The following is a 10,989-nucleotide window of genomic DNA, read 5'->3' as shown; positions in this document are numbered from 1 at the left end:
GCCCCCGAGTGGGAGGATTGCTCACTACTCGGTAGGATTTTTGAAACTTAGGCGAGTACTTAGACTGCAGCTAAGCCTCCGAGTGGGAGGATCACTCACCACTCGGTAGGATTTTTAAAACTTAGGCGAGTACTTAGACTGCAGCTAAGCCCCGAGTGGGAGGATCGCTCACCACTCGGTAGGATTTTTAAAACTTAGGCGAGTACTTAGACTGCAGCTAAGCCCCCGAGTGGGAGGATCGCTCACCACTCGGTAGGATTTTTAAAACTTAGGGGAGTACTTGGACTACAGCTAAGCCCCCGAGTGGGAGGATCGCTCACCACTCGGTAGGATTTTTAAAACTTAGCCGAGTACTTGGACTGCAGTTAAGCCCCAGAGTGGGAGGCTGGCTCACCACTCGGTAGGATTTTTTAAAACTTAGGCGAGTACTTGGACTGCAGCTAAGCCCCCGAGTGGGAGGCTGGCTCACCACTCGGTAGGATTTTTTTAAAACTTAGGCGAAACGGATTCGCAGCTAAGCCCCCGAGTGGGAGGCTGGCTCACCACTCGGTAGGATTTTTTAAAACTTAGGCAAAATGGATTCACAACTAAGCCACCCACTGGGGGATTTCTCACGTAAACAAAAGCAACAACAATCACTGGGAAAATTATAACACTTTTGTCTTTTGATAAACAAACTACAGAGGTATCTCTTATTACATCTCATCCGAGTGAGTACTTAAGTATAAAAGGGGCGGAGTAGCTCCGCTTCCAGGCTCGTGGCTCATCAATCTGGTGATTGACATTGTAAAGATGGTATGCTCCATTGTGGGGAACTCTGGTGACGATGAAAGGACCTTCCCAAGTAGGAGCGAGCTTGTGTGGTTTCTGTTGATCCACTTGGAGGACCAAGTCTCCTTCTTGGAAGGCTCGACTCTTCACATTTCTGGCATGGAATCGATGCAAGTCCTGTTGATAGATGGTCGATCGGATCATGGCCATCTCTCTTTCCTCTTCTAGGAGGTCGAATGAGTCCTGCCGGGCTTGTTCTGCTTCATCTTCATAGTAGAGTTCGACTCGGGGTGCATTGTGAAGCAAGTCACTCGGCAAAACTGCTTCAGCTCCATAGACCAGAAAGAATGGGGTTCGTCCAGTCAACCGATTCGGGGTGGTCCTCAATCCCCAAAGAACTGACGGAAACTCGTCGACCCATGCGCCTGCTGCATGCTTGAGATCGCGCATCAGTCGAGGTTTTAGTCCTTTGAGAATTAGACCATTAGCTCTTTCTGCTTGTTCATTCGACTGGGGGTGAGCGACTGACGCGTAGTCGACTCGTGTGCCTTGAGAGGCGCAAAAAGCTCTGAACTTGTCGGAATCGAAGTTTGACCCATTGTCAGTGATGATGCTATGCAGAACTCCATATCTGAATATCAACTCTCTGATAAAGCTGATAGCGGTGCAGACATCAAGATTCTTGATAGGTTTAGCTTCAATCCATTTAGTGAATTTGTCGACTGCCACCAGCACATGGGTGAAGCCGCTCGTGCCAGTTCTCAGCGGTCCAACCATATCCAATCCCCAAACAGCGAAGGGCCAGACGAGTGGAATGGTCTTCAAGGATGAGGCGGGTTTGTGCGACATATTGGAATAGAACTGACATCCTTCACATTTGTTGACTATCTCCTTCGCCATCTCATTTGCTTTTGGCCAGTAAAATCCCGTTTGGTATGCTTTAGCCACGATGGTCTGAGAGGACGCATGATGGCCACAGGTCCCCGAGTGGATATCATCAAGAATTATTTGACCTTCTTCTGGTGTTATACATTTTTGACCGACTCCAGTCGCGCTTTCCCTGTACAACTGTCCCTTTATCATAGTGAAGGCCTTAGATCGACGGACGATCTGTCGAGCCTCTTCTTCATTCTCTGGGAGTTCTTTCCTCAGGATGTACGCGATGTACGACACTGTCCAGTTGGGAGTGATGACCAAAACTTCCATGATCAGGTCGACCACTGCTGGAACCTCAACTTTAGTCAGATCCGTGGCACTTTTTGGTTGCGGGACTTCTTCGGTGAAAGGATCCTCTTGAATTGATGGTGTGTGGATGTGTTCCAGAAACACATTACTGGGAATGGCTTTTCTCTTGGAACCTATTTTTGCCAAATCATCAGCTGCTTGATTTTTCAGTCGGGGTATATGATGCAGCTCTAACCCCTCGAATTTCTTCTCTAGCTTTCTCACTGCATTGCAATAACCGGTCATGACTGGACTTCTGATGTCCCACTCCTTCATCACTTGATTCACCACCAAATCTGAGTCGCCATAGACCATGAGGCGACGGACGCCGAGTGAAATGGCCATGCGCAACCCATACAAAAGTGCTTCATATTCTGCTTCGTTATTGGAGGAATCAAAGTGGATTTGGAGAACATATCTGAGCTTATCTTCTCGGGGGGGAACCAATACTACCCCAGCACCGGAACCATTCAGCATCTTAGAACCGTCGAAGAACATGGTCCAGTGCTCCGAGTGAACTTGAGTCGGCAGTTGCTGTTCAATCCACTCGGCGACGAAATCTGCAATTGCTTAGGACTTGATAGCTTTCTTTGCCTCAAACTTGATATCTAGGGGAAGGAGTTCAATCACCCATTTTGCCACTCGACCAGTTGCATCTCTGTTGTGCAGAATCTCTGACAATGGAGCGTCGCTAATGACTGTAATGGAATGGTCAGAGAAGTAATGTGCAACCTTCTTAGTGGTCATATGAATCCCATATATAAGCTTCTGATAATGAGGATATCTTTGCTTTGATGGGGTCAAAACTTCAGAAACATAATATATTAGGCGCTGAACTTTAAAGGTTTTTCCTTCTTCTTCCCGCTCGACCGTAAGTACTGAACTGACGACTTGTCCCGTGGCTGCAATGTAAAGCAGCAAAGGCTCTTTGCTGATTGGGGCAGCAAGCACCGGCTGGGTGGAGAGCAGGGCTTTTAGCTCTGCAAACACTGCATCAGCTTCAGGAGTCCACTCAAACTTGTCTGACTTCTTCATCAGTCGGTAAAGAGGCAATGCCTTTTCACCGAGACGAGAAATGAATCGACTTAAAGCGGCCAAGCAACCAGTAAGCTTCTGGACATCATGCACGCGCACAGGGCGCTTCATTCGGAGTATAGTACCAACTTTTTCTGGGTTGGCGTCGATTCCTCGTTCGGAAACAAGAAAACCGAGTAACTTTCTGCCAGGAACTCCGAATGTGCACTTTGATGGGTTAAGCTTGATATCATACCTCCTGAGGTTGGCAAATGTTTCAGCAAGGTCAGTCAGCAGGTCGGAACCTTTCCGTGACTTGACCATAATATCATCCATGTATGCTTCCACATTCCGACTGATTTGAGTGAGCAAACACTTCTGAATCATCCTCATGAACGTGGCTCCGGCATTTTTGAGGCCGAATGGCATGGTAACATAACAGAAGCACCCGAATGGAGTGATGAAAGCTGTTTTGATCTCGTCAGGACCATACAGACGGATCTGATGGTAACCGGAATAGGCTTCTAAAAAAGACAGGCACTCGCATCCCGCAGTCGAGTCGACTATCTGGTCGATGCGGGGGAGAGGAAAATGATCTTTCGGGCAGGCCCGATTGATATGTTTGAAGTCAATGCACATGCGAAGTGACTTGTCCTTCTTGGGGACCATGACAACATTGGCGAGCCACTCGGAGTGGTAAATCTCTCGGATAAACTCTGCTGCTAAGAGCCGAGCCACCTCCTTGCCGATGGCCTTTCTCTTCTGGACGGCGGACCGTCGAAGATGTTCTTTGACCGGTTTCACTTTTGAGTCAACTCGTAGACGGTGCTCAGCCAGCCCTCTGGGAACACCCGACATGTCAGAAGGCTTCCATGCAAAGATGTCCCAGTTCTCATGGAGGAACTGGATGAGCGCTTCTTCCTATTTGGAGTCGAGTGTCATAGAGATATGAGTCGGAGCAGCACTGGGGTCGGTCGGGTGAATGTGAATCGGCTTTGTCTCACCGGACGACTGAAATGCTGATTCCGTAGCGGGCTTCTTGGCTCACAACAAATCACTCGGGTCTGCAACTTTTTGGTATTCCTGCAGCTCTACCACTGCCATCTGAGCATCGGCGATCTTTGAGCCTTTCTAAAAGCACTCTTCCGCTTTCTTCCGATTACTGGTAATAGTGATCACACCTCTGGGACCAGGCATCTTCAGTTTGAGGTATATGTAATAGTGTCGGCTCTTGATCCAGCAGTTCCAAGAGAAACAGCCCAAAGATAAGGAAAAGGTATGCTTCGGATAAATGAGTTTACCCTCTTCATCTTTCTTTGTGTGAATGTGACATGGCAGATCCAACACATCATTTCTGTCTTGGTCTTTCACCTTCTTGGGGTTCCAAGGCCCTTTGGGCTTCCCCTTGAACTTTCCTTGAGTCACGGCCAAGGCTTCTCCAGGAGCAGCTGGCTCGGCTTTCCGCTTCTGCTTCCGACTGGAGTTCCCTCCTCCGGTTTCGTGGGCGACTGACTTGTGCTTGCCACTCCGGAGCCGATCCTCTTCTTCACCATTGGCATACTTGGTGGCAATCTCCATCATTCGACTCAGAGACATGTCTCCGGTTCGACCGAATTTCAGGTTCAGTTCTCTGTACTTAACGCCTTGCTTGAAGGCACAGACTGCTTGGTGATCAGATATGTTCTCTACTGTGTGATGCAATGTAATGCATCTCTAGATGTAGGCCCTCAAAATTTCATTCAGCTTCTGCACGCAAGATTGCAGCTCTGTCAACCCTGCTGGTCACTTGCAAGTTCCTTCAAATGTTCTGACGAACACTCGGGCAAGATCTTCCCAAGTGTAAATGCTGATGGGCGCTAACTGATTCAGCCATGCTCTGGCCGAGCCTTCCAACATAAGAGGCAGGTGTTTCATTGCCACTTCATCGTTACCACCGCCAATCTGAACAGCACTCGGTAATCCTCAAGCCAAGTATCAGGCTTGGACTCACCAGTGAACTTACTGACTTCAGTCGCCAACCTGAAGTTGGGAGGAATCACCGCGGCTCTGATGGCTCTACTGAAGCACTCCGGTCCTGAGACGTGTACTCTGCTGCTGGTGGGTACATCTCTGTCTCGACCTTCTCGGTGGGCTCTGTTCCTGTCGACCAAACCCTGAACGAGAACGGATCTCGCATCAAAGCCTGGCTCCCTGGGGTCGACTGGAATCCTTCGCCCAACACTGTGAGGGCGTCTGTCATCCTGCTGTCGAGGCACGTACGATCCACTCCTTGGGGGAGGGGTGGGTACTCGACGTCGATCATCCCGATCGAGTCGGTGATCATACTGCTCACGGTTCCTGTTCTGATCGCGCCGGTCTCCACGTCCCTCACGCCTCGGGGGCGATCTTGGGCTGTGGGCCGACTGGACTGTATCTGCAGCGACGGATCTGCTGTGGATCCTATTTCGTGACTGTGACACAGCTGAATTCCGATCTCCTGCCGCCCGGAGCAATGCTCTGATCTGCAACAAGCCTCTGCCAGCCTCTGACTGAGAAGGCTGAATCGACTCTGCTATACGGGCTGCAGCTGCTAAATTCTGAATCGGAGTTCGATATACCTGAGTCGGTGGCGGAAAGAGCTGACGTCGACTGGATGTTGGAATCCGTTGTTGCGCACGCTCGTCGAGTGCTCACTGGAGGTTCTCCAGTCGAGTGCGCTCAGCCCAGTTGGCCAAGCGCGCGTCCTCTCAGGCACGGGCCTAGGGGGTTTCTCCAACGATAGGAGTGTGCAGCGCATCCATGTTCCGACGGTGAAGTTCTTCTCTATGCAGCGAAGTAAGGGGCTCGGGGAGATACTCTTCATGAGTATGCGACGGACCGCCTCCGCCGTCGCCTCCGTTGGTGCGGGGAAAGCCGGGAGGACTGCGTGGTTCATCGACCATCAGAACCTCTGCCGCTGGATCACTGTTGTCGCACTCGGATGCAGTCTCTGCGGAGCCAGTCGACAGGTCGAACAGGCTGTAGAGAGATTCGTCGGGCTCGATCGCCGCGACTTGGGGGGTGGCTGACTGGCGAGCCACTGCGTGTCTCATCCACCGCTGAAGTCTCGACCGACCGGAGCGCTTGCGCGGCGGGAAACAGGGAGGGAGGACGACACAGGGGCCGACCGATACTGGGTCGACGGCTGCCGCAAGAGGACGCCGCGGACGCACGCGCGAAAGTGCATTGCCCCGCGGACAGGGAGCACGTTGACGTCGAGCGAAGCCTCCTGAAGCCAAGCGGAGTCGTCGGTGATGAACGTGAGCGCGCCGAGACGGATCTCGCGGCCCTCCACCAAAACTCCGCCTGAAACCATGATGAAGGGGATCGGAAAAATCGCAACTTTTCCAACAAGTCGCTAGGACACCTGCCTCAAGGTGGGGCGCCAACTGTCGTGGTTCTAAGTCTGACAGTAGAATATGGGGGTAGGAATGGAGAGGCAAGATCTTAGCTATGGAGGAGTTGTACACACAAGGTTTACGAGTTCAGGCCCTTCTCGGAGGAAGTAACAGCCCTACGTCTTGGAGCCCGGAGGCAGTCGACTGAATTATACGTGTGTGAGTTACAGGGGGTGCGAACCCTTGTCCCAGAGGAGGGGGGGTGGCTTATAGAATACGCCAGGACCCCAGCTCCCCTCTGTTACACAGGGTTCAATATACATTAAGAGGAGGCGTTACAGGTAACACCTGTATTAAGGTGCTACAAATGAGCATTAAGTATGCGAATGAATGCTTGACCGTTGCTGCGCGGAGTGGCTTTAGGTCTTCTGATATGTCGAGTGGTTTGGTGGTCGAGTGACCTGAGTAAGAGAGGTCTCCGAGTGATTGATAGGTCGAGTGGACTTCGCTTCGACACCTTTGTTGGTCCTCTACTTCTGACTCTTGAACTCCTTAGTTCTTAGGACAAGACCTTAGGTGGGTCATATAGGTCAGGCCTATTACCCTACCCTAGGTCTGTGTCTACATCAATGCCTAACTAAACAGGATAGTATGCCACAGTTTCAGATATATTATGGATAACTTAACATGATATAATGACATAATTCAACATGTGATGAATATCTAAACATGATGACATGACAAAACTATATGATGTCTTTCTAACATAGGTTGGAATGAAATAATTCACACAAATGTTGTCTAAATATATAGGATGACATGATATAATTGACATAATTGATTCATATACTAAGCAGCTGGCACTCGCATGTATGATCTCTAAACTAAGCAGATGGAATTCAATATTGTACATGTGATGTCTAAACTAAGCAATGCAATATACCATATGCATGATATGAGAAATATAAACATTGCAACTTAGAGCATACACCTCAGGTGGGATATAGGACTGGTCATCTGTCTCTGAATCCTCCTCTGAGGAGCTCCCTGTAACCATCGAGATATATGCTTCAACATGTATCATTCCCTGCTCTGAAGACCTTGTTTTCACTCCTGATTTTTTCATAACCGGCTCAAATGGCTGACCGCCTTCCCCAAGAACCAGCCCCTGCGCCTCTACTCCAGCCTCCGGAACGCCGACGACTGGGCCACGCAGGGCGGCCGCGTCAAGACGGATTGGTCCCACACCCCGTTCTCCGCCTCCTACCTCGGCTTCAAGGCCGACGCGTGCGTGGTAACCGCGGGCGGCCGGCCGCGCTACCGTGCCAGCGTTGACACGGAGGTCGTCCCCGGCACCGGCGCGGCGGGTGAGTGGTACAACCAGGAGCTGGACCTGACGCGGCAGCAACGGATGCGGTGGGTGCAGAGCAACTACATGATCTACAACTACTGCACGGACCCCAAGCGCGTCGCCAAGGGCGTCCCTGCCGAGTGCTCCATGTAATCCCAAGGTCCACCCAGCAGCTAGGGTTGGACCGTCCGTGTGTACGCCGATCGCCGGAGGAAGATGACCGGAGACAGGGAAGATGGGTGTATGATAAATAAGGACTGGTGTGGGGGATAATGTGAAATGTAGGCGGTGGTAGATTCTTTCTTGTGTTTGCTCCTTGTCACGCTCACGTTCAGCTCGTGTGTACTGTAATATATGCTTCGTTTTGTTCTTCTTCATGTGTTTGCTGCTCTCTGTTCCACTTTGCAACAGCTTGGCTGGATTGTTCGATCTTGGCTGGTACGTGTACTGTGTGCTGAACTAGTCTTGAGGCTTGACAAGCCAAGCCAGCAGTTGTTATTCACTGATATAGCTTTATTTATTTTTGAGGGATTCGCTGATAGTATAACTTTGCCCTGTCAATCGGTCGATGGAACTACGCTGCTGTAGATGCATGCAACGTGACAAAGAAGTCACAGGGCACGGCCGCTGCCTAGAAGAGCACTAGCGCGACAAAGGAATGGATAGGGGCTCGTAATAATCCGTCCCAGACTCATCCCAGCTAGCTGCATGTCCTGTTAGGCGTTCGGATCAGGACGAGACCGATCAACGTCCTGTTAGGCTCGTGTTAGTTGTTACACAGGACGCTACACTGATGGCATTTGACAGGCCACTGGTGTTTCTCGTCTCGGACGAGAAGGCCTTATCTTTTCCGTCGTCCAGGAACTGTGTGTGATCACTAACAGCAAGCTCGTGCTGACATGAGGCGGTCTGAATTTTGTTCTGTACCGTAGGCAAACAATTGCCATGATGCATTTTTATTTACTTTTCGAAACAAGATTGCCATGATGCATTTCATTCTTCTGCCTCCTTTTCCAGAGCTATTGTACTGCTGTATTTTTCTTACCTTTCTACTCGAGTGTCGCGTGCTTGTATGCCTGGGCGCCGATCTACCAAGTGCCCATGACGGAGCTTAATTGTTGTACGTGGCGCAGTGATAGACTCAAGAAGAGGGTGCCTGCAATCTTGTCCGATTCATGAACTCTGGACAAGGGAGACGTATAATTGGGTTGGGTGTACCCGGCGTGTTTATTTAGGTGGGGTATATGCACTATGCTCCATCACGCTGTCTGCTTGCTCCCTGCCTTGGTCGTATCCTGTAGTATTTCAGACCGCACGACTTCCTTACCACCGCAGGACCTCCCTACCATTTCACACTTGAACAAACCGCTAAAACCAATACAAACCGATCAGGAGAAGATACAAACAATAAAAAGGAACTAATTCATCTGTTGGTAGTGCCTTATGAGTACTTCTTAACAAGGAGACCGTTTCACAGAATGTTCTCGAATAAGATCAATGGGTATATAGTATAGAGGAGGTCCATTAGGAAAATATACAGGAGCTCCGGGGCGCTCCACACCCCCATACGAATATTAAACGTAAAAATACCAAAACAATTCAAAAAATATGAAATTTGGGCAAATCAAACCTGGTGTAAAGAAACAGTGCGATGAACAGTAACAATTCACTGTTGATTGATGTCGATGATGTACAGATTTATATCTCTCGAAGAGATGCGTCGCACAGGCGCGACGTTTACAAGAGGCAGGATCTGAACGACGCTTCCGTTATATTAGGACGCGATCGTTCGGGAAGAAATCGGCTGTCGGTTCCACAAACAGAGATTCTAATTAATTAAAGTAAGTAATTAATCCTAACACTCTTCATAATCTCTGCTTCAATTATTGTTGTAAACATCATCATCAACATCATGATTAGTCTCCTCCAAAAACACTGTAGGAAAAATATAAGGAGATATGTATAATATGCCATTAAAAACTCCTCCCAAAACCTAGTGAGCAATAAGGAGAAACAAACATATCACAATGCCTGTATTACTATTGCCTCATTAAAAACCTTTCATAAAAAACCATTCAGGAAAAAACTTATAAAGGAAAAGAGTGCAATATCAAAGATCCGAGGATCAGAAACAGATGATCATTCAAGGATACACTCCCCCTGAACTTTGCAAGTCCCGAAGTCGTTTCATACCAATTCCATTGATGTACTTCTCAAATAAAAAACTTGGTAATGACTTTGTAAATAAATCAGCAAGATTATCACATGACTTCATTTGCAGAATATTTATCTCCCCAGTTTCCTGTAACTCATGGGGATAAAATAATTTAGAAGAAATATGCTTTACAATATTGCTCTTTATATAATCTGTTTGCATCTGTGTAATACATGCACCATTATCTTCATATATAATGGTTGGTGACTCTAATGATCCAATCCCACTTGAACTTTCAATAAAGTTTATCATTCACATTCACGTGATGCTTCAAACAAAGCAATAATTTCAGAATGATTCATGGACGTAGCCACTAGAGTTTGTTTTCTCGAGTTCCAAGAAAAGGTCATATCTCAACTCAAGAAGACAAAACCAGTCTGTGATCTGGCATTATGGGGATCAGATAGGTATCCAGCATCACAATATCCCACCATGATCTTATCTTGATTTTTGTGATAGAACAAACCAAGATCTTTGGTGCCTTGAAGATATCTGAAAAAGTTCTTCACACCAACCCAATGCCTCTTTGTTGGTGATGCACTGAATCTAGCCAATAAATTTACTGCAAATGATATATCAGGCCTTGTGCAGTTTCCTAGATACATTAGTGCTCCAACAACACTAAGGTAAGGAAACTCGGGTCCTAATACCTCTTCATCATCACCCTTAGGTCTAAATGGGTCTTTATCTCTATCAAGAGATCTAACAATCATTGGTGTTTTCGATGGATATGCTTTATCCATATTAAATTTTTCAAGAATCTTTTGGATATAAGCAGACTAATGAACAAGTATTCCCGAAGGAAGATGTTCAAGTTGTAATCCCAAACAAAATTTAGTCTTACCCAGATCTTTCATCTCAAACTCTGTCTTAAGATGATTACTTGCCACATGTATTTCTTGTGTAGTCCCAGTTATATTCAGATCATCCACATACACAGAATAATGCAAAATCCATTCTTAGATTTCTTAATAAACACACATGGGCAATCATTATTATTTGAGTAACTCTTCTGAAGAAGGAATATATGTTGGGGAACGCAGTAATTTCAAAAAAAT

General features: G+C 47.9%; 1 protein-coding gene across 1 annotated transcript; it reads left to right on the top strand.

The window, feature by feature from the left end:
• Nucleotides 1–7,503: 7,503 nt before the first annotated feature.
• LOC125519170 (probable xyloglucan endotransglucosylase/hydrolase protein 23) lies at nt 7,504–7,874 on the top strand (the record flags this gene model as incomplete). The annotated part of the gene is made up of 1 exon (XM_048684049.1): nt 7,504–7,874. A coding segment is annotated over one exon (366 nt), but the record flags the coding sequence as incomplete, so codon positions are not given.
• Nucleotides 7,875–10,989: the final 3,115 nt, after the last annotated feature.

The sequence above is a fragment of the Triticum urartu genome, chromosome 7, assembly GCF_003073215.2.
Source record: "Triticum urartu cultivar G1812 chromosome 7, Tu2.1, whole genome shotgun sequence".
NCBI classification, from domain to species: domain Eukaryota; kingdom Viridiplantae; phylum Streptophyta; class Magnoliopsida; order Poales; family Poaceae; genus Triticum; species Triticum urartu.
The sequence above is the reverse complement of the archived record's forward strand: the minus strand, read 5'-3'. Positions and strand labels throughout refer to the sequence as shown.